The sequence below is a fragment of the Suricata suricatta genome, chromosome 14 (genome assembly GCF_006229205.1).
Source record: "Suricata suricatta isolate VVHF042 chromosome 14, meerkat_22Aug2017_6uvM2_HiC, whole genome shotgun sequence".
In the NCBI taxonomy this organism is placed as follows: Eukaryota; Metazoa; Chordata; class Mammalia; order Carnivora; family Herpestidae; genus Suricata; species Suricata suricatta.
Genome location: NC_043713.1, coordinates 24,452,068 through 24,478,927, shown reverse-complemented (window position 1 = coordinate 24,478,927; position 26,860 = coordinate 24,452,068). Strand labels below are relative to the sequence as shown.

The 26,860-nt window shown below is 51.2% G+C and overlaps 1 protein-coding gene and 1 long non-coding RNA gene across 3 annotated transcripts in view; one reads left to right on the top strand and one right to left on the bottom strand.

The window, feature by feature from the left end:
• Positions 1 to 6,174: 6,174 nt before the first annotated feature.
• LOC115278457 lies at positions 6,175 to 9,121 on the top strand. The gene is made up of 2 exons (XR_003902897.1): positions 6,175 to 6,363; positions 8,955 to 9,121. It is a non-coding gene; the product is annotated as an uncharacterized LOC115278457 (long non-coding RNA).
• A 12,825-nt stretch (positions 9,122 to 21,946) lies between these two features.
• DYM (dymeclin) overlaps positions 21,947 to 26,860 on the bottom strand; it is a 334,407-nt gene continuing 329,493 nt past the window's right edge. For both annotated transcript variants that reach the window (XM_029923001.1, XM_029923002.1), the window contains one exon: positions 21,947 to 22,353. In XM_029923001.1, the coding sequence (XP_029778861.1) occupies positions 22,204 to 22,353 (150 nt within the window). In that variant the 3' untranslated portion in view covers positions 21,947 to 22,203. The remainder of the gene's footprint in view (positions 22,354 to 26,860) is intronic.

The window sequence follows — 26,860 nt, the reverse complement described above, 5'->3', positions numbered from 1 at the left end:
CATCGGGAGGACTGAAGGTGTTAGTGCCCAGCAAGCATTTGGCCCGGTTTCTGGCACTTACTAAGCAGGACACAAATGTTGGCTGTTAGTCTCAAAACCTGCCACCTCCCTGACTTGGCTGCTTCTACCCCCAGCGCGTGGTGTGCTTTTTCCTTCCTTCCCTGTCATGGTCCAGTACAAAGGCTCCAGCTCTATGACACCCTGTGTCCGTCCAGTGACTTGTTTTCTCATACGTACTTTTCTACATTCTGAAAGGCAAATCAAATCTCTGTCACATGTTGGGAACTACCCGTGAGAGCTCTTTCTACATGTGATCTGTCATTCTCGCCTCAACCAGAAGTCGATTATAGCTCTGTTTTATAGATGAGCCGCTTGAGGCTCACAGAGTTAAGGGAATTTGCCCAAGGTCATGGAGTTGGGAAGTGTTGGAGCTGGGAGTCAAATCAGGGAGGGAGGATCCAGCCAGGCCTGCTGGTGGCCCACGCAGCAGCACTGACCCCGGATCCGGAGGGCTTTGGAAGTGAGTCCTAGCTCTGCCGGGACTCACACATCCCCAAGTACACATCACTCTGTGTCCCAAGCTTTCCTAGGCCTGGGCCTCTCCCCAGGCAGGTGCATCCATCTGACACAGGAGCATAAAGAGAGCAGAGAGGGCATCCGCAGGAAGCTAACGCTGGTTGGGCACCTTGTGTGTGCTGGACCATATGGGAGGCGCTTTGCAAATATTTGTTTTATTTGTTTTTCACAACCTTGTGAGAGAGGCGGTATGAACCTCCATCTTGTGTAAAAGAGGCTCAGAGGGTTAAGTAACATGCCTAAGGTTACACAGCACTGGGATTCATTCCAGACCTATCTGGCTTAAGTCTGGGCTTTCTTTCTACAGCTAACTGTCTGCCCTAAAGTGGGCAGTCTTCTGGGGTCAGCTGTGAATGGTCCTGAGGGAATGACTATGGTAAGACTCCTCCTAGAAGGCCTCATCCCTGATTCACAGAAATAGACAGTTTAGTGACTTAAAAGATGGGGATTACGTTGATTCTTTAGATCAATTTGGGGACTACTGTCATCTTAAAAATATTAAACTTTTCTTTAAAAAAATTTTTTTTAATTTTAAGTAATCTCTACACCCAACGTGGGGCTCACATAACCCTGAGATTAGGAGTCACTCACTATACCAACTAAGCCAGCCAGGCACCCCAAGCCTTTCAGTCCATGAGCATGGGATATGTTTTTGTTTATCTTTTTCTTTCTTTCTTTCTTTCTTTCTTTCTTTCTTTCTTTCTTTCTTTCTTTCTTTCTTTCTTTTCTTTTCTTTCTTTCTTCTTTCCTTCCTTCCTTCCTTCCTTCCTTCCTTTTCTTCTTTCTTTTTTAATTTTAGAGAGAGAGAAAGCTTGAGTGGGGGAGAGGGGCAGAGGGAGAGAGCGAGAAAATCCTAAGCAGGCTCCATGCTCAGCACAGAGCCTGATGCAGAAATTGATGCCATGACCCTGGGATCATGACCTGCACCGAAATCAAGAGTTGGACACTCAACTAACTGAGCCACCCAAATGCCCCTAGGGTGTTTTTTCATTTCTTCCTATTTTTTAAATTTCTTTCAATAGTATTTTCAGAGTGTAAGACCTAACATTTGCTCTATTAAAGTTATTTCTGAGTCTTTTATTCCTTTTGATGCTATTGTAAATGGAATTATTTTCTTTTTTTTTATTATTTTTTTATTTAAAAATTTTTTTAATGTTTTATTTATTTTTGATACAGAGAGAGACAGAGCATGAGAGGGGGAGGGTCAGAGAGAGAGAAGAAGACACAGAACCAGAACCAGGCTCCAGGCTCTGAGCTAGCTGTCAGCACAGATCCCGATGCGGGGCTCGAACCCATGAATGTGAGATCTGACCTGAGCCAAAGCCGGAGGCTTAACTGACTGAGCCACCCAGGCGCCCCTGGAATTATTTTCTTAATTTCATTTTGGATCGTTCATTGCTAGTATATGGAAACTAAGTGGATTTTGAGGTATTGATTTTGTATCCTGCAAACTTGCTGAATTATTTACCAGCTCGAATAGCTTTTTAGTAGATTCTTCAGGATTTCCTTTCTCTTTTTTTTAATATAAGCATTTAAAAAATATTTATTTTTGAGAGAAAGAGAAAGAGACAGCACATGCGTGAGTGGGAGAGGGGCAGAGAGAAAGGGCGACAGAGAGCATCCCAAGCAGGCTCTGCACTGATAGTCCAATGTGGGGCTTGAACCACTAACCATGAGATCATGACATGAGCTGAAGTCGGACACTCAACTGACCAAGCCACCCAGGTGCCCCAGGTTTTTCTCTGTATGAGATCTTGTCTTCTGCAGACAGAGGGAGTTGTTCTCTGTCTTCCTTCCACATCTTTCCTTGCCTGGTGACCCGGCTGGAGCCTCCAGCACAAGGTTGAAAGGAAGTCGTGGTGGCTGCAATCCCTGTTTTGTTCATGATCTTAGTAGGAAACCCTTCGATCTTTCACCAGAAAGCATGATGTCCGCCATGGGTTTCTCATAGAAATTTTTTATCAGGTTGAGGACGTTCCCTTCTATTCCTTGTTTGTTGAGTGGTTTTATCATAAGAGATTTTAGGATACAGTTAGATGAGGATGTTCCAGCAAGGACCACTTCATGTCAGGTTGATCTGCTAGAACCCCGTGCTACTTTCCCTGATCCTCTGCACCCTCCCCCGGGAGGGGAGCTCTCTGGGTCCCCAGATTCCCACTCAAGTCTCAGGATGGGAGGCTCTGTCTCCAGGAAGTACAGCCTATGGAAACTGAAAACGTCGGGGCTCTGAGGTTCTCTGGGCCAGGACGGGGCCCTCCTCCTCCTGCCGTGTGATTGGACACAGGCTGAAAGCCCGTTCTCTCGTTTCCCTGGTCCCCAGGAGAGGCCCCATTCTTCTGGGGCGACTCATGCTCCCCACCCACTCAGCTGTCACACCTGGGCTCCCGGGCCCTAATGAAGATAATGAGACCAAGGAGGTATTTACGGCGCGTCTTCCCGGAGGAGCCTCACAAATTCCCAGCCGTGACCTCAGTGCTCACGGGAATGGCCTCCGGTGCACCAGGCGGGTACGGACTCGCAGAAGGAGGGAGCTGAGGCCCGGGAGGGAGAGGGTTCACTGGAAGATGCTGCCCTGAGGGCCAGTGGGTTTCTGGAAATAGAAGCCTCCCTCTTCCCCCTTCATGAGACCCAGAGAAATCAGGGCAGTTAGAATGCAGGAACTCAGTTGCGCCTGTCCACTACTGGTGTGGATCTGGGTACATCTGGGTGCCTCGGCCACATGCCCGCCCCCATCTTCAGACACATCACGGAGCCTCTCGGGGTGAGGCCACTGAGGCACATCAGCATCTGCCTTGCCAGGCATCATCGAGGAAACTGAGGCCAAGGCTTTGCCCTCATCCTCAGGGAGTCCAGAGTGGGATAGGGGTGGGTGGGTGGGTTGTGCACTGGGTCAGTGGGAACTGAACTGAAGCCCTAAGAGGCCTTTATCTGGGGCTTGGAGGAAGGCAGTCATTTCTGTACCCTTGAACTCCTGGTCCCCACACAGCAGGCCTTGGATGGGAGAAGCAGCCTTTGGCCAGTGTTGCTGGTCCCCTGCCCATGCCAATGGCCTTGTTCAGGGTTCGAGGACAGGTGCAGACATTCCCCCTTTGTTTCCAGGGCCACCATCCACGCAGCTCTGGGTGGCTTTGCAATGGGGGGCTGGTATCCCCTGGGAACCCCCTGTCCACTGCCTGTCTCTGGGGGCTCTGAGCCCCGGGCAGACCCCGGCCCTCACCCCCTGCACAGATCAACAGCTCAGGTCCCCAGGTGCCTGCTGGCTGGGCCGGCTCTGGGGCAGTGAGGACTTTCCCTCTTGGGGACCCTGACCGGGCCCATCGTCACTCCGCACCTGCACCGAGCTGGCGGCCGCCTCGGGCTGCCTTCCTGCTGCCTGGACCCTGGGAGAATGATTTGGATCTGCTGAGCCCCCTGCCGTGCTCCACGTGCTCCACGTTATCACAATTAACACCCATGGAAGTTTTCTGAGGTGGATGCTTTCATTAAAGCCGTGTCACAGATGGGAGAGTGAGATCTAGGGAGGGCACGTCCTTGCCCAAGGACCTGGTAAATGACAGAGCAGGAAACGGCTCCCTCAGCACGGGTTTGCCACATTCCAGGGCCCTGCCAGCACCCTCCCTCCCCTCCAAGTTCTTGGCCCAGCTGTGGGGGGTGGGGGGCAGCTGGCATGGCTGCTTTTGTGGCCCCATCCTACCATCCTTCCCCTTACTCCTCAGGTCATAGGACGGGGGCTCAGCTCTGGCCATGGGAAGTGGGGGCTCAGTGGGAGGGAAACCCTACCTGCCAAGGAGCTGGTGCTCTGGGCGCAAATCGAAGCCAGCCTCTGGGGTGGGGTCCTTGGGAAGGGACCGTGCAGGGCAGATGGTGCCGCACCTGGCATCAGGCACCTGCCTCAGAGAGCAGAGGCCCAGGGCACAGCAGGGCAAGAGAGCCAGGAGCCCTTGGCAGAGGCGGTGGGGCGGTGGGGAGGTGGGGTGGGCATCTGCTGCAGAGCCGTCGTGGGCCCTGACAGGCTGGGTGACCTTGGACAAGCTGTTCCCTCTCAGGAACCAAGTACCAACTTCCCTTGAGTTTACCCAGCCAAGGTCCCCCCGACTCAACTTCCTGGGATGTCCCCGGGTCCTACGACATGAGCCTACATCTTGGCTGCAGGTGTGTGCATGTGTGTGAACTTGTGTGATGTGTGTGAGTGAGCGAAGGATTGCGAGAGGATGTGGGTGTGTAGCTTGGGAGTGAGCTTGGAGTAAAGACAGCTGTCCCCAGAAGTGCCCAAACAAATCACTGTGCCCTTCCTGTAATTGCTAAGGGTGACAGAGCTGGTCCCCAGGCAGCACGAGGGATGGACCAGCAGGTTGTGTCCCCCATATGAGGGGGCGCGTCAGACAGGAGGGCCGGCGGGGCCCACGAAGCTGCTCTCTGGCTTAACTCTTCACCCCCCACCCCTGGGGCATCTTCCCCAAAGCCCCTCCTGTCCAGCCATTGGGGCCAGCGCCTCGAGGAGGAGCCTGGGAAACCCGCCCCCATACCCTGTGCCTCTTCTGCTCTCGGCCGCAGCCATAGATTGTCCCAGCTCCAAATACAGGATCTCTGGGGGTGACTTGCTGTGCTTTGGCTTGAAGTCCGATGACCCGCAGGCCCCCAGATGACACCCCTCCCCCCACCCCACCGGGTCCTGGGCAGCTCTGCCTCCAAACCCTCTGAATTTCTGAGGGCCCAGCTGGTTTGGAGTGATCCTTCCTGCCCCTGGGGAGATGGCTTCGGAAGCCCGGATCCTGGCCTGTCCCTATTCCAGACCTCCCAGGAGTTTCTCCACATGTCCATGGAGGCTCTTTCCCCATCGCAAACTCACGGGTCTGCAAACAGTCTTCATCTTCTCTGCTCGGCCCCCAACAGTCCGCCGCCCTCACTGTCAGCTGCTCCTGTCCTGGGCCAGCCACGTGGGGCCGAGTCCCACCACTTCTGAAAGAAGGGCCACAGCTCTGGTGGGGGGCAGGGGGCCGGATCAAGCCCCTGTGGCCCCCCGTGACCCTCTCGAAGCCTTGGTTTCCCCTCTGGGAACGAGCCAGCCTGTCTGTGTCAGGGCTTGAGGGGAGAGGTGTAACTTGTAAAGAGACAGTGAGCGGCTCTGTGCCAAGGAGCTGGGTGCTCACACTGCGCGGTTCCCACCCTTCCCTGCTCTCCATTCTGGGCTGTCAGCTCCCAGGGGTCCCGGCCTTTGCGAGGCCCCCTGTAACCCTGGGGACAGGCCTCCAGGGGGGGGGCACACACCCTCACCTGTGCCAAAACACACCCCTGCTCAGACCCTTCAAGGGTGGACTTGTCATCTATACCAGTCTAGCGGCACCCCCAGTCAGACCCTGACTTCCTTCCACCCCACCCCAGAACTGCCCCAAGACACCCCCCTCCCCCCCCCCCCCCCCAGGGGAAGACGGCCCTTGTCCTTCCCCTTCTCTGCTGTGATGCACAGAGTCCCTGTCCGGCTACTTCCTCCTATCCCCTCCCGGAGATCCCTCCAGGCTTCTGACTTTCTCTTTCGAGTGGAGGGGGAGTGGAGGGGACAAGAAAGACGAAGGGACTTGAAGCCCAGAAGGAGAAGCGGCTTCAACAGGCCCCTCCCGCCTGCTCCAGGCTCCAGCTCCGGGTCAAAGCGAGTAAGCTCCCGGAAACAGGAGCTCAGCCGCCCCAGCGCAGGGAGGGGCGGGGACTGTGGTGGACACGACCCATGACCTCACCTCTTCTGGCTCCAGGCAGCAGCCCTGCCCACCTCTGGAGAATTCCATGACTCAGGTAAGAGGGGTGGGACCTTGCCAAAGTCTGAGAGCCAAGGTCACGCCGCCCTACCCCCCTCCTATCCCTGTGTGTCTACAGGAGGTACATAACAGGACCAGAGGGCATTGCTTTCCCCCCCTGGCCCCGGGAGCATCCTCTTCTGCTGAGTCCGGGAGACAAAAAGGGGAACCCACCATGGGCCCAGAGAGCCATTTTGGCGGTTTGGGGGACTGCAGAGTCCCCAGACAAGCTCCTACCTGACTCAACCTGCACAATGGGAAGTCTAGGGAGCAGCTCAGGAAGGCAGGGAGTGGGGAGCAAGTCCTGGGCCTCTAGGGCTTCCCTAGTTGTGAGACTGCGCAGGGCAGTCAAGGAAGTTTGCACTTGTTGTGCACTGCTTAACTCCAGGGGGCGCCCCACACATAGACGTTGATGTGATGGTGGGTAAGTGCAAGGTGATGGCTCCTCTCTCTTTCACACACACACACACACACACACACACACACACACACACACACACACACTTCATCCACAGGGCATCTAGAGAGCAACTTCACATCAATGTCTTTAGTGCCCTCTGCCCTGTTTAAAGATGGCCGCACGTAGGAAAGGTGTGGCTGTGGCACGGGTACCATTAGAAGAGTAGTTTAGAATGGAGGACCCGAATTCCCTTCTTCTGAAACTGCTTTTCTTGGCCTGCTCCATGATCCCAGAGTCAAAATGACCACCACCACCATGACTGGGACCGACCGAAGCCAGGCCCCCGGCCCTCCTCTGGCCCAGAAGCTGCTGTCTATTCCCAGGACTTGTCTCTTGCTTTTGTTCTGCCAGGGCCCTTCCTCATGGGGTCCCTCATCCAGACTTGGAGGCACATCTAGAATGTGACCTTGCATGTGGTGGCTTCCCTGGGCTTTGAAAGGTCTCATGCCAGCCACCCCCCACCTCACCTGCGACTACAGTCTTGCTGTTCCCCGAGCCCCTGCTCCTCCTGCTCCCTGTTACTCTCTCTCCCCTCACTTGCAGCAGCTCTGACTCTGAGTGTGTGGACGGCCGCTGTCGGCCATTCTGCAGCAGGAGATGGAAATGTCCTCGAGCGTGTCCCTGGGGCCTGGGGTCCAGTGCTTCCCCCCTCCCCGCCACAGAGCACCCATTGGATGGGCAGACAGTCCCCCATCACCAAATTAATGAGGAATATACACAAGGGGTGGGACAAGGTGTCAAAGAAATAAGGCAGATGAGGAGCTAGCAGGAGGGTCGTGCTGGGGGTATCTCTTCGGACAGGGACCATGGGCCCCTTAGAGGCTGAGAGCCGGGGAGGAGGTGGCCCTCAGAGGACCAGGGGAGACAACAGCCCTGGCAGGGGACTTGATGTGGGGAGTGACCCAGGCAGCCTGGAGAGGCAGCCAGGAAGCCACCAGGGCTGGTGCTCTGAGGGTGGTTCCAGGGATGGGAGGGCTCTGTCCTGGTGCGAGTGTGTCCAAGTGCATGTTGGTGCAAGCAGTGTGCATGCGTGTGGGAGCAGGGGCATTTCCTGGGATGCCCAACCGAGGAGGGAGGCAAGGAGTTGGGAGCTAAAAAGGGATGGGTCGGGGGCATCTGGGTGGCTCTGGCGGGTGAGCGTCTGCCTTTGGCTGAGGTCATGATCTCAGGGTTCGGGGTTCAAGCCCTGCATCAGGCTCTGTGCTGACAGCTAGCTCAGAGCCTGGAGCCTGTCTTCAGATTCTGTGTGTCTCTTTCTCTGACCCTCCCCTGCTCGTGCTCTCTCTCTCAAAAATAAATAAAACATTCTAAAAAAAAAAGAAGTTTCAATAAGTTCTAAAAAAAAAAAGGGGATGGGTTGAAGTGGGACCACGCCGGGAGCAGACTCACGGATGGCGTCTGGTGCTCCGGGCTGAGTTGTGTCTCTCCAAAGTCGGATGTGAAGGCCCCAACCCCCAGTGCCTCAGAATGGGACTACGTTGACCCTTGAACAAGGCAGGGGGGTTAGGGACACTGACCCCCATGCAGCTGAAAATCTGCATGTAACTTTGGACTCCCTCATGACTTAACTACTTTATGGCCTCCTGTTGACTAGAAGCCTTCCTGGGAACATAAACAGTTGACTCATACATAGTTTATATGTTTTATATATATATTTTTCTTTTTCTTAAATTCAAATGTTTATTTTGCGAGAGTGAGAGAGTGTGCACTTATGAGCAAGGGAGGGTCAGACAGAGGGGGAAGAGAGAGAATCCCAAGCAGATTCTTTGCTGTCAGTGCAGAGCCCAACACGGGACTGAACCCAGGGACCATGAGGTCACGACTGAGCAGAAATCCAGAGTCAGACCCTTAACCGACTGAGCCACCCAAGTGCGCCTGTGTGTTATATGTATTGTGCACTGTAGTCTAACAAGGAAACAAGCTGGAGGAAAGAAAATGTTAGGAAAATCATAAGGAAGAAAATATACTTATGGTCCCACACCGCAAAAATCCGTGTGTGAGAAGGCCTGGGAGGTTCAAACCTGCATTAACAAGGGTTCACTGTATTGGGAGACAGGGTCTTTGAGGAGGTAATGGGGGTAGAATTTGGGTGGCTCCTAAGCCAATACGATTGGTGTCTTTGAGCTCAGGACATGGACAGGAGCACCAGGTGGGGGACGACCATGTGAGGATAGCGGGAGAGCCACCATCTGCAAGCCAAGGAGAGAGGCCTCAGGAGAAACCCTTCCTGGGAACACCTTGATCTTGGACTTCCAGCTTCCAGAACTACGAGAAACGTAAACGTCTGTGGTTTAAACCCCCTCGTCTGTGGTATTTATTACGGAAGCCCGAGCAGACCAATAACATATCTGTGTTCAGCGTGGAGACAGGAGAAGGGGCACAGAAGTGCCGGGGGCTGAACGGCAGTGATTTCAGATCAGGCTGTGCTGCCCTCCCCTCCTCCACCCCAGGCGGGGAGACCTCAAGGGCTGCGGCGCCCTCTCTCAGGCTCCCCCCAATTCCTGAAGCTTCAGCTCTTTTGCAACACACAATGAACCCGGAAGTGAACCTGGGGTGCCCCCTGGAAAACACCTCCCACCCCACCCATCTCCCAGGACGCTGTAGCGGCAACAGCCACCCAAGGGGCCCAGACATGTGTGCGCTCAAACACATTCATGCACACCATACATGCCAATATGTCACCTATTAAAATTCCAGTTTTACAGACTTGTTCAAAAATTGCCCAAAGGACATGGAAAATAGCCCTGCTTTGAAGATGTGTGCAGTTTGGAATGGCCGCCTCAGCTGACATCTGGTATCCTGGTCTCTGGACTGAGCGGGGAGGCTGAGCCTGGGCTTCCCATTCTCTGGCGGGGGCTGGGGGGGGAGGAGGGGGCTGGTCTAAAGGCGTTTGCACCCACCGGGACGCCTCTTGCTCTGCCAGCACCCGTTCTGGCTGGGGGCCTTCCCTGGTGGGGTGCTGGAGAGTGCACACGGTACTGGGCCCAGGTCTGAGATGGCCTGGGGGGGAGCAGAGGGGCCTGGGGGGAAAATGTCCCTGCATGGGCCTCTGCTTCCAGGCTGTCTTCCATCCCTGGGTGCTCAGGAGCGCTGCTGGTTGGCCGGCTTTGGCAAAGAGAGAGCAGCCCTTCAGGCTTTGCCAGGCCCAGTCCCCTGCCCTCCCTTGCCCATTAGCCCCTGCCAGCAGCCCCCTCCCCAGCGGCCCCCTCCCGAGGCCAGTTCTTCCCACTCTGTGGGTCAGCAGAGGGGCAGGGAGTGGACACAGGAGCAGAGTCAGGAATGAGAGTTCTGCTCATTCTCTGTGCCTCAGTCTCGTCTAACGGGCATGACCTCCAGCTGCTCGGAGGAGGGGACCAAGGACCAGGGCAGTCCAGATGGCAGTTTGGACCCCCCAAAGCTGGGAAGAAGATGCCATTTGGCAGGTGCACTTCCCCCTGAAAGACCAGGGGTGGCAGGGCTGTGGCTGAGCCCTGGGAGCCCAGAGAGGACACGGCTGGTCTGGTCTGGAATGGATTCCTGGAGGGGGCTGCATTGAAACGGTTCAGTTGGGCGAGGCCTCATCAGAGACAGCCGGGACCCATGCTCTGCCCTGGCCACGTGCACAACTCCTGCTCCCTCTACGCCCCCCTCCCCTGCCTCCCCCCCCGCCCCCCGCCACGAGGTAGACAACCCCTGAGCAGGCTCACCGTGCTAGGCTCTGGGCAGAGGTTCCTGGGGCCTAGGGGGTGCCCTGCCCCCTCCCCCACGTCTTAATTCCAGGGAAGTTCCCTCTCTGCTGCTGTCATCCATGCGAATTCAGGTCGGAGCCAACACTGCTGGCGAGCTGCTGGAGGCGGCCGCCACCACTGAGCCGCCTACCATATTTTAAGCCCCCACCGCCCAGGGGGCTTCTTGCCTCTCGTCTCCAATGTTCCTGCAGCCCTGCTCTCCACGGGTTTGTCATCCCCTCCCATTCCAGGCCGGGGACTGAGGCCCAGGGAGATGTGGAGACAGGCCCATGCTGCCGAGATGCACACTAGGCAGCCGGGCTGGTCGCTGTGAAGCCGATTCTCTGCAGGGGGCCGGGGGACCCCACTGACCCCTGCCTCAGACACAGTGGCCCTCGTGGGAGCTGCTTGTGTGGCTGTCAGCCTCTGCCCGTGGAACCCACGCGCCCCAGTCCCTGCCGGGCACCCTTGGTCCTGGGTGCATTGAATCACATCTGCTGCCCTGTATTCATTGGGGCCTAGGGATGCCAGCAGGGTGGAGCACGGCCCGGGGGCTCCGCTGCTGCTGCCTGGAAGAGCTTCAACATCTAGCGGAGTAGGGGCCCTGACGGCGGTTCCGGGGGTCCCAGCAGGGACCGGTGTCATCTAACCATCTGGGGCTGGGATGCCTGGCCCAAACAACTTCTGAGTCTGGCCTTGACGGGGGACAGGAGCTGGCAGGGAGACAAGGAGGGGAAGAGTAGTCCAGGCAGAGAGTGGGGGCAGAGACAAGGTGATGTGTAAGGGGCGGCCCTGGGGATCGAAGCCACGGCCATCTGCGGGGCATCTCCTTGCGAGACCCTGTCCCCTTGTGGAAACAAAGCCAAGGGCAGCCCAGGGCCCCTGCAGGACATCAGCCCTAAGCCCTGCCATGGCCTGGGGGGAGACAGTGCCGAGGCCAGCAGGGTAAGGCTAGAACCCTGTGAGGCTCTGGGGGCCAAGCTGGGAGCTTGGAGACCCTTCCAGGCTGCAGGCTCCTTGATGTTTTTCCTAGAAAGTTCTGGAGTTCCCCAGCCAGGCCGAGTGGGCCCCCTCTGGAGCCGGGCTGGGCTGGGCTGGGGAGGGGGTGCTACGGCAAGGACAGATGTTTCTAGTTTGAGGACTGGGGTTGTCATAAACTTCATTCCCCACCAAGTCCTGTTTGCTATTAAGCGGACTCTGCAGATGGGGAAGCTGCCATTTGTTCACGCAGCCTGCGTGTGGGAGCCCTGAAGAGGGTGGGGCTGCGGATGCCAGGGTACAGCCACCTGCACCCCTCTTCTCTTCCACAGGTCCTTGTCCTGGGCACGGTCCCTGGACCCCGAGCAGCCTCACCATCTGTAGGGTTTGAGAGCTGGGACTCAGGAGCCCTGGCTGGGGTTCTTGGGAGGAACCTGGCTCTGGCCTCCCCCTCGGCCCTGATCATAGCTTACATGTCGGTTATCTGTCCATCCTGCTTCCCACTTCCTACTTCCTAAAGGAGCCTGAGTTATATTCTGGTATCCACCCTCCTCCACGCAGCTGGTCCAGCCTGGCTCTAGATTCTGGTTAGTTTGCTCTGATGGTGGGTCCCTCTCCTTGCCAATGATGGGTTAGGGTTGGGTATAGGAAGCAGGCCTGGTCATGGAAACAGTAGAGGGCTTCTGGGAGAGGAGCCCCACTCCCAAGCTGTGCCCTAGATGAGATCACACCTTGATGCAACATCAGAAACTGGGCAGCTCCTTTGTGACTATGAGGGGAGCCAGCCAGAGGGTGCCAGAGCTGCAGACAGGCAGAGTTGGTGTCCTTAAGATGGGTTGGGTTTCGCACTCGCTTTCTCTGGGACTTCATATCGTGTTGAAATAATACTATTATTTATTAGTGTGTACCATCTTTTAGAAATGGTGCTAAATGTTGGCATTATTCAACAAATACTTCTTGAGGTCAGGTACTGGTTTAGGTGTGGGATTCAGACACGCAGAAATCACACCCAAATCCTGTCTTTAGAGAATTTACATTCTCTATGCTTTACATTTACATTATATTTTCCAAGTATTATTTCACTTATGACACAAACAGTAGCATGCAGTAAAGTGACAGAGGCCACAGTCTGGCTCATGAGCGCACTCCAGCCCACGTGGAAAGCTAAAGGCTTTGCTGTCTCGCTTCCCCGCGCTGGGGTTCTGCGTGCAGCTGGCTTTCCCGGGGCAGAGCCAATCAATTGGCTGGTGGGTGGAACTGAGCAAGGAGGGGGGTGGCAGGTGCCCGGGTATTAGGGCAAGGTGGCGGCCACTTGCTCCCTCTGGGGCAGCCATGGGCCAAGTTAGTGACTGGTCTCTAGCTGCATGGAAAGGTGCTGAGTGCTATGTGGACAGAGGCGACGCTGCCTTCGTCCTGGGTGGAGAAGTTGGAGATTTCTCCTGGCCTGCTCTGCCTCAGAATGTAGTAGCTACCTAATACCCAGAAACAAGTCCTTTTCTTCCTAAATTAGCTTACGTAGATTATATATATGGTTGCTGCAAATAACATGATGTAAAACGTGCCACTGACTTAGAGAAGGTGGCTGGGTGGTGGCCAAGATACCGGACGGAGTCCCTCGTTTGAACGCAGCGGGAAATACTAGGCCAACTCGGTTCCTCCTGTGCCTCGGAAGGAAGCCCACTATCCGATGCCAGGCCGAGTGCAGGAGCAGGGTGGGGCTTTGGGCTTGTCTTCTTTGAGGAGGGTGGATGGTGCTCTTGGTGTGGGGAAAAGGACTGTGGGGGTCGGATGGGTAAAGGGAGGAATTACCTATACTGCAGTTGCAGTAGCAACATTGAGACTTCCAATCCAAGAATCTAATACCTTCTACTTATTTTGATTTTTAATTTCACTCCCCGCCCCCCCCCCCCTTTCTTAGATTGGTCTCTGAGTACCTCTTGGGCTTTTGTTTTTTAATTTTTGTTTTCTTTCTAATAGATTTTCAAAATGTTATTGTAGATGGCGCATTAACCATTTGTTGTTGGCATATAGAAATGCAAGCCATTTTTGTTAAATGATTTGGTATCCAGAAACCTTGCTAAGTCTACTAGTTCATTGGTGGATTCTTTCAGATTATCTATGTACTTAATCACATCTTCTGTAAATAATAATTTTCTTCCCACCCCACTGCATCTTTTTTTAAGTATTTTTTTAAACATTTACTCATTTTTGAGAGACAGAGAGACGGAGTGTAAGCGGGGATGGGGCAGAGAGAGTGGGAGACACAGGATCCAGGGTCTGAGTGGTCAGCACAGAGCCCCTGCAGGGCTTGAACTCACAAGCCATGAAATCATGACTTGAGCTGGAGTCGGACACTTAACCAACTGCCCGCCCCCTCCCCCTTTAAAAACATTGTTGCACTGGGCTAAGACCTTAAGTACTATTTTCCTCCAACATATAATGAAGTTGAAAGAATTTTACAGTGGACACCTGCACACCGTAAATATACCATTTACATCCTACCATTCTACATCTACCATTTAGATTCTACCATTCTAGATTTTACCAACTTTATCATATTCATTTTACCATCCAACAATCCATCCCTTTTCTGTTTTTTTGTTTCTTTTGTTTTGTCTTGTTTTGTCTTATGATGCATTTTAAAGTAGTTTCAGGGGCGCCTGGGTGGCTCAGTCGGTTGAGCGACCAACCTTGGCTCAGGTCATGATCTTGTGGTTCGCAGGTTCAGCCCCATGTCAGGCTCTGTGCTGACAGCTCAGAGCCTGGAGCCTGCTTTGGATTCTGTGCCTCCTTCTCTCTCTGTCTCTACGCCTTTCGTTCTCTGTCTCCCAATAATAAGTAAATGTAAAAAAAATCTTAAAAAAAGTAGTTGCAGGCATCAGTACTCCCCCTAAATACTGTGCCATGCGAATTATCACCTGGCACCATTTGAATAGAAGATGTGTTCAGGGACATCTTTTTCTTGCTCCCAATCTTAGGAGGAAAGTTTTTGATATTTTAAGTAGGATGTGTTCCCTCTAGTTTTTTGTGGATATCTTTATCAGACTGATGCTTCCTTATCTTTCTAGATTGCTAAACATTTACATCACCCAATGATTGTTGAATTTCATCAAAAGTTTTGATTACATCTGTTATCACTGACTTCTCCCCTTTCATTCTATTAATGTGAATGGCTCTGATTTTTTAATGATAATCCAATTTAGTCATGATGTATTTTTATACATCACTTTTTATTGCTTGCTGGTTTCTGTTTGCTAACATTTTGCTTAGACCATTTGCATCTACAATGAGAGAAACTGGAAATTTTCATTTTCTATACTGTTCTTGTCAGCTTTTTGATATATAAGTATATACTGGTATATAAATATAATATAAATTTGGAAGGCTTTCTATTATCTAGAAGAGTCTGTGTAAGATTCGCATTATTTTTCTCTAGATGTTGGTTGAATTCACGGGCAATGCTATCTGGGAGTAGAGATTTTCTTGTGAGATTTTAAATTATGGATTCAATTTAGGCAATAAATGTAGGATGATTCCAATTTTCAAGATTTTCTTATGTCAGTTTTGAAAAGCCACCTTAAAAAAAGAAATTTGTTCATTTTACCTAAAGTTTAAAAATGTCTTTATTGAGGCACAATTGACATTATGAAAACACATAGGTAAAGTGTAAAAATTGATTAGTTTTGATATATGTATATACTCCTGAAACATCACTACAATCAAGACTGCTCCATCTATGGGGCGCCTGGATGGTTCAGTTTGTGGATCATGAGACCATTAATCTTGGGGTTGTGGGTTCCTACATTAGCTGTAGAGATTATTTATTTATTTATTTATTTATTTATTTATTTATTTATTTATTTATGGGGGAGAGTGCAACTGGGGGAGAGGCAGAGAGGTGGGTACAGAGGATCTGAAGCAGGCTCTACACTGACAGGCTGACGGCAGGGGGCCTGATATGGGGCTCAAACTCACCAACTGTGAGATCATGACCTGAGCTGAAGTTGGGCACTCAACCAACTGAGCCACCCAGGTGCCCTGAGATTCAAGATTACTTTTAAAAAATGATTGTTCCATCTAAATTTAAAAATTATTAGTATTCATAAGGTCCTCATAAATATCTTTAATGTCTGTCTGATTTGAAGTAATTTGCCCATCTCCATTTCTGATACTATTCCTCTGTCCCCCTTCCCCCCTCCCACCCCTTTCTCCTTCCTTCTTGACCAGTCTTGTTACAGAGTTATCAAACTGTTAGTCCTTTTAGAAAGCCAATTTTTAATTTTCTTGATTTCCTTTATTCCCTTTATTTTATCTTTGTGTTCTACATTTTGGCTTTTGTTTTTGGGTTTCACTTTTCTTTTCTTTTTTAATTTTGAGGTCATTGGTTTGCAGCCTTCTTTTCTAAAAGATGCATTTAAATATAAATTTATAAGCATAGTTTTAGTTGCAACTCAAGTTATTTTTGTTCATAGGTTTTTTGTTTTAAGTATTTTTAATGTATATTTTTGAGATAGTGAGCAGGGGAAGAGTAGAGGAAAACAGAAGATCCGAAGTGGGCTCTGTGCTAACAGCAGAGAGCCCAATGCAGGCTTGAATTCACGAACCATGAGATCATGACCTGTGCCAAAGTCAACCCATTAACTGACTGAACCATCCAGGCATTCCTGTCCATAGGTTGTGATATATAGTAATTTTATTATTCAGTTCAAAATATTTGAGGGGCATCTCAGTCAGTTAAGCTTCCAATTCTGGATTTTGGTTCAGGTCATGATCTCACGGTTTGTGAGCTGGAGCCCTGAATTGGGCTCTGTGCTGACAGCTTGGGATTCTCTGTCTCTCTCTGCCCCTCTCCCACTAATGCATCTGCACACACACACACTCTCTCTCTCTCAGAAATAATTAAAAAAACACAAAATATTTCAAATTTCCTTTATGATTTCTTCCTTGGCAGGTGGGTTATTTTAGAAATCTGTTCAACTTACGAATATATGAGGATCATCAAATTATTATTTTTTTTGTAATTGATTTCAAGCTTAATTGCATTGTGGTTGGAGAACATATTTCATTTGAATTAGTTCTTTTGAAGTTTGTTAAGACTTGTTTTATGGTTCGGCATACAGGCTAATTTTGGCCTATGTGCCATTGTGTTTGAAAAGTATGCTGTTGAGTGGAATGTTCTACATGTATCCATTTGGCAAGTTTGCTAACTGCATTGCTTAAATTTTGTATAACTTGATTTTTATATGCTTGTTTCTATCAATTACTGAAATAGGTGTGTTAAGATCTTAGTATCATTGCATGTTTGCATAAATTTCTTAGTTCTATCAACTTTTATGTATTTTGAGATTATATCATTAAGTGCATCAAAATTTAGAACATCAAAATTTAGAATTAACTTAAAAATTTTTTTAATGTTTATTTTTGAAAGAGAGAGAGAGAGAGAGGAGGAGGACAGAGAATCCAAAGCAAGCTCCAAGCTGTCAGCACAGAGTCTCATATGGGACTCAAACCCACAAACTGTGAGATCATGACCTGAGCTAAAGTTGGATGCTCAACCAACTGAGCCACCCAGGCACCCTGAATTGTGTTACCTCTTTTTGATAATTGAAATGACCTTTTTATTTCTAAGAATTCTTTTATTTCCCTTAAAGTTTACTTTAATATTAATAGATCCATGCCGGTTTCCTATGGTTACTGTTTACTATTTATTTCTAAGAATGCTTTTTTTTTGGCCTTAAAGTTTAATATTAATAGATCTACACCAGTTTCCTATGGTTACTGTTTGCTAGGTCTCTATTCTTTTCTTTCAAAATTTCTAAATTTATGTTTTAAAAAGTGTCTCTATAAAACAGCATATCATTTTTATTGTTTAAATTTATTTTAAAATTTGTTTTAATTTTTAGTAAACTCCATGTCACACATGGGGTTTGAACTCAAGATCCTGAGATCAAGAGTTGCATGTTTTACTAACTGAGCCAGGTAGGCGTCACTATGATTGTTATTTTTAAAGCTAGCCTGACAGTCTTTGTTAGCAATGGAGCATTAGCCCATTTACATTTAATGTAATAATGGATTTATCACATATATCTTGCAACTCGCTTTCTATTTGTTCCACTGGTTCTGTTTTTCTTTCTTATCCCCTTTTGTAGCTCTTCAATCTGCCACTAAATTGGTTATTCCATCCTCGCAATTAGTTTCAAAGTCACACACTCTTTTAACTAATACTTTTTACAACATGCATTCTTGACTTTTCAAAGTGTAATATTAAATGGTATTTTTCTTAACCCTCTTCTTGGATGATGCAGGGGGCTTAGAACACTTAAACTCTATGTAGCCCTCTTCACTTACATACCTTTGCTTTCATGCATTGTAATTTGATATAGATTTGAAACTCCACAATTACTGTTTTATATCACTGGTATTTATATTGACCTGTACTTTTCTCATTTTAATCGCTCTTCAATCCGTCCTGAAACTGTCCTTACAATTGGGATTATTTTCTTTCCTGCCTTTAGAACACTCTTACTTTTCCTTTAGGATATGTGTGTTGATGAATTCTTCCAGTTGTTTGTCTAAAATGTCTTTCCCTCTTCATTCTTGTAGGGTATTTTGCCAACTAGAAGATTCTAGGTTGGCAGTCACTCTCAGCACCTTAAAGGCATGATTTCACAGTCCTCTGCTTTTCTGCTGAGAGGTAATCCCACCACTACCACCACTGGTGGCTTTAGCATTTCCTTTTCTCTGGTTTTCAGCAGTTTTACTATGATGTGTCTAGGTGTGGATTGTCCGTTTTATTTATGCCCCAGGACTAAGGTGATTTAGAAGCTGGGCCATGGTATCCGTGAAGGATAGTTTACTGATTGAAATGGAGGATAGGTAAATCTAGACTGGCCGTCCAGCTAAGAACTTGGAAATCTGGTCAAAATTTTAAAATTTTGCTTGAAGGCAAGTGAGAGCCAACAGGACGGTGAGATATTACCTGGTCAGTCATACAGGACTACTTTTCCTCTGGGGGGGAAGGGGGACCTTTGCTAATTCCAGAGGCTGTTGTCTGACCAGCCGGCACTTTCAATGCCCTTGTAGGGGCACCTGGATGGCTCAGTCAGTTAAGCACCTGACCCCTGATCTCGGCTCAGGTCATGATCTCACGGTACGTGGATTCAGTCCCACCTCGGGCTCCGCACTGACAGCATAGAGTCTGCTTGGGATTCCCTCCCTCTCCCTCTCTCTCTGCTCACGTTGGGCTCTGTGCTGACAGCTTGGAGCCTGGAACCTGCTTTGGATTCTTTCTCCCTCTCTCTCTAACCTTCCCCTGCTTGAGCCCTGTCTCTCAAATATAAATAAATATTAAAAAACTTTAAAAATATAAAAAAATAGGCCTATAAAGTCAGAGGTAGTGGTTACCTTATATGACCTGACCAAGGGGAGGGGTTGGGGTAGGTCCTGATGAATCGCCCTTGCTTTGTGTGGGAGCCCCCAAAGGGATATCCCCTAATGTGATTACATTTTATGCTTTATTCCAATTCTTAAAAAAGAAAAATGTATTGTTTGTTGTGAACTGTGTGCTATAATCCATTCCTCAGATTTTCATATTCATTGGAGGCTTGGATCTTCATCAGAAAATAGAAACCCTGATCTCCTTAACTCCTGAAGGTAATGTAGGACACTGAAATAACCCGGAATTTGGCGTCAGAAAACCCAAGGATCAGTCCCTAATATCAAGTGGCAGCTACTGAAATTGCAGGCATAGTGCCTGGGAGGGAATTAAGCCCAAAGGGTTGAACTTGCAAACCCAAACCTATAACATATCAGCAAGAAGCACAGCTCTACTTTATGGCTCTGGAAAAGAGCACAGAGTGACTCAGTTATGCGGAGAGATTTAATGCTTAAGGCAACACCCTGGCTCCCTAGAATGTAAAGGCCAGTCTGTTGCCTAAAGAGTATTAAGTCATTCTAGGCCTGGAAGCCCCCGCCCCGCACCCAACCAAACTTTGCTCTCTTTACCTTAGCAAGCTTGTGGAAGTTCGCGAGTGTTCTGACTGATGCTGGTCCTGGGTTCTTTCCTCCCTCCATCTTCCTCATTTCCAGCTCCTGTGATTTCCTTCCAGAGCAGTGTCCTTTCTATGCCTCACCTTGGGGACCTTCTCGGTCTTTCCTTCCTTGGTCTTTGTCCTTGAGCTCTTTCACACCCTGCTTCCTGTCTGCAGTTGCATGAGGACCGCCCTGGGGGGCCAACACTGTAAGGCTCTTGATCACAGATCCAACGGCACCAGGCTGTGGTGACTCAGTCACCATTTTGAAGCTATTCGGCCCATGGCCTTCAGTTCTTGAGAGGGAAGGTGATACTGTGAGGCACCCATGCTTTCAAAAACCAGCACTGCGGCAGAGCTATTTATGATGCGGTCAGGACAGTTCCGTCTTTGGGTACAATCAGAGGTTAACTCCCTCCAAGCACATGAAGGTCCTGTACCGCCTCATTCTACACATTTTTACTTTGTTGGAAACAGATTTCTAAGCAAATGAATGCAAACGTAACTCAAGGTTATCATTTAAATTTATTGTCATGTAATATATCTTTAACAAAAATCAGGAAGAGACGCCTGGTGGGTCTCCAGAGCTGAGGCAGGAATGCAGTGGGAGCGTGGGCTCATGTTCTGTGTGAGGCCGTAGCCACCACTGTGCTTTTAGGTGAGTGAGCGCTTCCGCCATGTGGGTAATTCAAAGTGGGTGCGGGAGAGGAGCCCGCTGAGAACGGGGCTTTGCAGGCCCCTTGGTGAGCAGGGTGGCCTAGGGAGGGGAATTGCAGGATCCCCTCGATCAAGGGCTCCTTACTTTTGGGGGACCCTATCTCCTCCTGCCACAACAGCAGCCAGTCCTGCAGCCTGGTGACAACCCCATGGCACTGCCCAGCCCTCGGCCTCCAAGGACAGGGCCTCGGTCCTACCAGAGGTTCGGTTGCTCCACGTGACCCTTTTAGAATTTTGTATTTATTTTAAAGGAAAGGAAGCAAATCAGAATGCTTTGGGAACAAATTCGAGCTGTGTATCATTTCCCCGTGTGTTGGGGGGAAAGTTGCTCCCTAAAATGACAATTGTTGTGAATGTGAGGATGGATCCTTCCACCTCCAAACCGCCCCTCCCCCTGGGCTGGACTAGGCAGGAGCTGATAACGTGCCTCATCTGCTGGGGGAGGCCCTGTCCATGGGACGGTGCGACACGGGACAGTCTCCCGCCATTTGTGGAGACAGTTAAGAGGCCTGAACAGAGCATGGCAGGGGACAGTGGGCAAACCGCGCCCGCCTCCTGGGTCCAGCCACCAGTGAGGCCCTTCGCCAGTCAGTCAGCCTCAGGGAGCTTCGGCTCCAGGATCGCCCTGATGATGATGAAAAGGGTCTCAAAGGGCCCCTGAAAGGACGGAGCAGCCCAGGCTTTTCATGGGTAGAAGCCACACAGATGTGCCCTGAGGTGCGGGTGTGGTTCTGACCTTTCCAGAGCCTCGTGGGGCTGGAGATGCTCTTCTCAGACCCTCTCTCAGTGTGTTTGGCCCAAATGAGTCTGGCCTCCAGGCCGGGGACACAGGGACAGGAGAGAAGCTTGTTCCTCATGCGGACTGGGCAGCAGCACTTTGAAACTGGGTGCTTGGTCTCATCTGGGATTGTGTACTTCTTATGCAGAAAAGCAGATTCTTTTCATGTCTCTGAGAATGCAAACGAGGCCCCTCAGCCAGACTGCGAGAGGGCGGCCATGGACTCAGACCGGCCTCACAGGGACCAGCCCTCTGCCCTCAGTGCCCACGGCTAGAAGCTTCTCCCAGCTCAGGGGCCCAAAGGGTTTAAACAAAGTCAGAAATGAAGAGAAAAACATGTTTTTCATCTCATGTAGAATACTGTATTAATCAAATTGGTCTCCTTTTCTCCTATTAGTCTGGTTGAAGAAAAAAGATTGCTTTCAAAATGAAACTTTTCTTTCCCCAATGATTAATACAGAGTAGATGAACTTAATTTGTGCTAGACTCCAATTTAATTCAGCTACAGCTCAGAGGCCAAATCCACAGAAAAGTTAATCTGAGCATCATGAGAAGGAGCCGTTTCTTTCTTTGAGAAAGATGCAAGGGGCCTGACCTAAAAGCTTCTATCTAACTGCCCGGCCACGGCGTTTGTCAAATCATGGGCCTTCTGGAAGGCCACCCCTCACACACAGACTTCATTAATTCCTGTCTTGTCATCTTTTCAGGTATTTCTTAATGTTGCAAAACACACACACACACACACACACACACACACACACTCTCACACCCAAAACAAAAATCGTGAGCATGCAAAAAACTCCCCCCAAAACAAAAAGCCCATAGCATGTACTGGTGAAGTGTTACATGCCTAAGGCATCAGGTTCCTGGAAAAGCTCTAGATTTTTGGTTTAGAAATAAAATTGCATGTGGAATAGCAGGTTTTTTACATTTATTATTGTCGGGTACCCCCTCCCCATTTTTTTTGCACTACAATCTAAGCTGAGTGATCTATTGCCAACTGGGCACCGATTCTCCAAACCCAAGTGTGTAAGGGAAACACTGCCCGTGTGATTCTCTTTGATGGAAGACGCGCCAGGCAGTCTGTGTGCTTCCGTTCCCCAGGAGGAAAACGGCTGGAAGGGCTGCTTGGCTGGAAGCAGGAGGCTGGGAGGTGGTAGGCCTGCCCTCAGTCGGAGTCCATCGTGAAGAGCTGGATGGCCCGCGGGTTCCAGTAGAGGCCCACTGCTGAGTTGTAGACCAGAGACCAGACGTAGGGGATAAAAAACTCCTCAGGCTGCTCCTCTTCCACATATTTGAATTTCAGTTCTGGAAACTTCTGCAACAGAAACGAGACGATTTTATAATGTCGCAGTTCCATGCAAAAGCAGCCTTGGTGTCTCGGCGGTGGTGTGGCGTGTGGAGGACCCGCCTCCCTGACGGGTCACGAGCCCTGGGAGCTCTAGGGGCTTTACGCGCCAGTTTCCAGATGACTCCTAGGAAAATTACCTGCAGGAAAGACACGTCACTAATGTCGGTCTGCCGAGCGGCGCAGGGACCCAAGCAGGGGCAGACGTGGGAGGACAAATGTCAGACTGGGCTGACGGAGGGCTCAAGGGGAGACTATCTACCGCACAGACTGAGGGCCGGCTCTTCCTGAGAGACTGCTTTCAGGGCGAGCCGCCTTGGAGATGAGCCCTGACCCTTGGGGACAAGCAGGTGTCCACGGTAGAAGGCCGGGCCAGTGCTGGGGCGCCAGCTGCTCTGTGCAGCTTTGCCTTGGCCTCTTCCTGGGGGCCGTGGGGAGGGCTGCGGCCTCGCTGAGGCAGGCTGGGGGACTCCTGGCTGAGGCTCCAGGACCCCTCAGGTCTGGCTCTGTGAACGCGGCCAGGCGATCAGGCCCGCGCCCTGCAGACCGGGTGATGAGCGAGTGCTCGGCCTGCAGCGCCTCCACGACGCGGGCTTTAGATTTTCTACCTGTCCCGGTGCTGGGGCCGAGGCGGCGGCCCTCGTTCCAGCAGCCTGGGCAGCGGCTGGTCTCCAGACCCCTGTGGCCCAGGCAGGGGCGGTCACAGTTGGGGCAGGGAGAGAGGGCGGTGGCGGGTTCCCAGGCGGAGGGAAGGGGCGTATTGGGAGGCAGAGGGGGTGCTGACAGAGAGAGGGGGATGCCAACATGGATGGAGCGTGTGAGCAGGGAGATTTTGTTTTTTACATTTTTAATTTTTTTTTCTTTAATTTATTTTTAGACAGAGGGGCAGAGAGAGAGGGAGACCCAGAATCCGAGGCAGGCTGCAGGCTCTAAGCTGTCAGCACACAGCCTGAAGCAGGGCTCGAACTCACAAACTGCAAGATCATGACCTGAGCTGAAGTCAGATGCTTAACCGACTGGGCCACCCAGGCGCCCCCGGGCAAGGAGATTTTTACCCATCGTGCTTGCTGCTGCCTCCTCACAGAGAGAGGCACTTAAATAATTTGATGAATGAATGAATCGGTGAAAGAATCAACCATATATTGAGGACCAGCCATGTCCCAGGCAGCAGTGGACTCGGGCCCACGGGCGGGCCTCCCCTCACAGAGGGCGCGCTGTCTGAGGGGGAGATAAACAGCAGCAGTAACAACAGAGTGATGAGGAGAGTGAGGCAGGGAAGGACAAGAGGCTCCGGAGGCCTGAGGGTGGAGGCGGGCTGCCGCCAGCTGGACAGGGAAGCGTGTCCCCCTGCAGGGCCACGTGGAGGTGGGGCCTGTGTGAGACCTGGAGGGCAGAGGAGGATGAGGAGGTAGGGGAGGAGTGGGGGGAGGAGTAAGCACCGGTGGGCAGGGTCCAGGCCCCAGAGGACACCAGGGACACAGAAGCCACAAGAGGCATTCTGGCCTCCACGCAAAGGTCCTGGAAGCCTTTGGAGGGTGTGAGAAGGGAGCTTGGTGACAGAGACTCTGTGCAGGGACGACTCCGATCACTGTGTGGAGAATAGAGAGCACCTGGCAGAAACAGGGATAGGCCTGGTCTAGGGGGAGAGGCAGACAGGTCTAAACTAAGATGGAGGAGGGGGGCAGGCAGGAGAGCCACCCATGCACCCACCCACTGAGCTGTAGGGATTTAAAGCAGCATTTACAGTAGTGGAGACTAAACACCTAAGTGCTGGATCCTCAGAGTTCCAGAAAGATGAGAGAGAAGGGCTGCTCCTGGCAAGGTGAGTTCTGAGTTAGATCCTGACAACGTGTACAGGAGTTCCTGGAAGGGGGTCACCCTGGTCACGGACGTTACTTCAACATACTGCACAGCCCAGTCCCATCTGTCACAGCGTTAATGAAAGCCAACTCTACTCGGTGGCTCCAGAGGCGTTATGTAAATACAGAATACACACAAATGGGATTTGCCAGCGGCCCGGAGTCCAGCACCAGCACTGCCCACCCCCACAGCCTCGCTCTCGCTCTGGGTACCCCATACTTGAGAGGCCTTTGCAGAACTACTGTGGTTTCAGGAAAACCCCAGCCTTTGCAGACCATGAGTGTCTCGAATCAGTTCTTCATTACTGTCAGTGGAGGCTGAAGGTCTCGGACTGTGCTGACAGCAATGCTGGCGACGGCGACAGTCCCCCCCCCCCCCCCCCGCCCCCCGCCCCCTGCTCCTCTAGGAGGTCTGGTTGACAAAGTTTGGTCAGCTAAGGGATGTGGACAAATGCTAGTACTTCCTGAAGTAACTGGCATTCAGCTGAGCCCCCTAGCTTCCCAGCCCCTTGCTTTCTGTTCCCGAACGCCCCCTGACCCCCTCCCACGCTGAGGCTCCTCACACGCTCTCTGCTGCTTCCTGGGGACTCAGGCATGAGGGGACAGAGTTCTTGGAGGTGGCAGTAAGTCTCTGTCACGGAATCAGGTCTCCTATAGTGCTGTTCTCTGTTGTGAAAAATCTGCATTTGTGACAACAGGGAGCAGCTACCGCCAACCCTGTGGTCACGCTGTGGCCAGTCACCACGACATCCTGCGGAGGCTGATGCGGCCAACCCCACTGATGGAAGGTGAAGTGGGGCTGGGAGGCTAAGCCAGTTTTGGGTCATGTGGCCTGCGGGGGGGGGGGGCGTAGGTCTGACTGGGTGGGAAAGTCTGTGTGAAAAGGGACACGGGGTGGATGCCACCCTGGTGCTTCATCCTTGAATTCAACCCTCCTAGGCTCTGTGGGGTCCCTCCAGGGTAGTTCTGTGCCCTTTCACTGCACGGCATGGGGCCCGGCACACAGCGACGTCCTAATCAAGAGAGAACGAGGGGCTGAGTTTGAAGAGTAAACTTACCCCCTAATACTAAGGATGAAAATCCTAGTTATTAGAACGGTCTCCAACTCAAGAAAACCTCTCCCACTGACCCAGGGAGAAGCCAGGGATAGGGTGGCAGCCCGGAGAGCTCAGAGCCCCCACACTGCCTCTTTCGGCTGGAAACAACCTACATTTCTGAGTGGTAATGTCACCAGTACGACACTGTTGTTAGAAACAGAAGTGACTAAAAGATGTGAAACCTTTTCTCCATCCAGTGACATAATTGGGGTTTTCCTAGGGAGGATGTGAGGCCATCTGCGCGAGGCCTTTCTGCGTCTCCAAGGGAAGAACTGGGAAAGAAAACCAGAGAGCCCAATGCTTTTGTCAGAACTCCTCCCAGCTTAATGAGACACACTTAGGCAAGAGTCACTCGGCGGCCGGCACGAGGTTTACTGCCCCGGGGGTTCTGGGGGATTCTGACGACTCTTCCGCCAGAAGGAGTGGGGAGTCCAAGCCTGTCCTTGGGTCACACGGCGTCCCCACGACAGTCCTTCCCACCACCTAATCAAACCGCGTGGAAAATGCTCGGTTTCTACTGTGGCTCAAGTTTATGTCCTCGCTCTGGAGTCGATGTAGCACACAGCGTCAACAAGGGAGGATGCCTAGAGTGGCAGGAACACCTAAAATACAGTACGCAACAGCATATGGAAGACCGTATATAGAATGGCATAAGGTTTATCTGTCAACACCAGACACGTATTTTATTACAAAGTATTTCTTCAAGCGGATCAAAGACTATTTCTTTGGAAGTTCTCCACAAAAGCAAAATCAATTCTGAGATGATGGCTAACATAACTGATCACCTGCCGTAGGGCGGGCGCGTTCACACACTTCACATTTAGTCACTCATTAAATCTCAGAAGTACCCAGAAACAGCACTTGAAAGGAAAGCACAGATCATCTGAGTTTTAGCCCCATCTTTTCCCAGTGATTTCATTCACTCAGCAAATACGTACGGAGAGCCTTCGGTGTGATGAGCACAGGACTAAAAGTCTAGCTGAGCGAGGCAGCCATAATCCTAGCATTTAAGAGCGCAAAGTCTAGGACTTAGTAGCTGGGTGACCTGGGACAGAGTCCATGTTCTCACTCACACCCTTAAAACAGAAGTTGACCCTGAGATTTTTGATTTCAACCATCCTGTCTCCTTCACAGGGTTGTGACAATCTAATGAGCTGGTGGCAGTCTCATGGGACAGGTAACTATCTAAAGGTCCTGAGCTGTCCCATGGGTTGACAATAAATGGGTTTAAAGGCTAAGCCACTCCGTGGCATTAGAGTCTGTGGCTACACGGGCTGAGGCTCAGGCATGGCTCCTGCCCAAGGCCCAAGAAGGCTGGACCCCTGCCACAGACCGACGCCAAGACATCGTCGCCCGAGCGTGTGCCACTGGACACAGGGGGGACAGAAAGCAAGGACGGACAGAACAGCACGAGAGTATTTCTGTGACCGGCAGAACCCCGGACGTTGTGGACGGCGCCCACGCTCGCCCCTGACTGGACAGCACCGGCTCCTCTCCCTGCAAAGGAAAATGTGAGCTGCG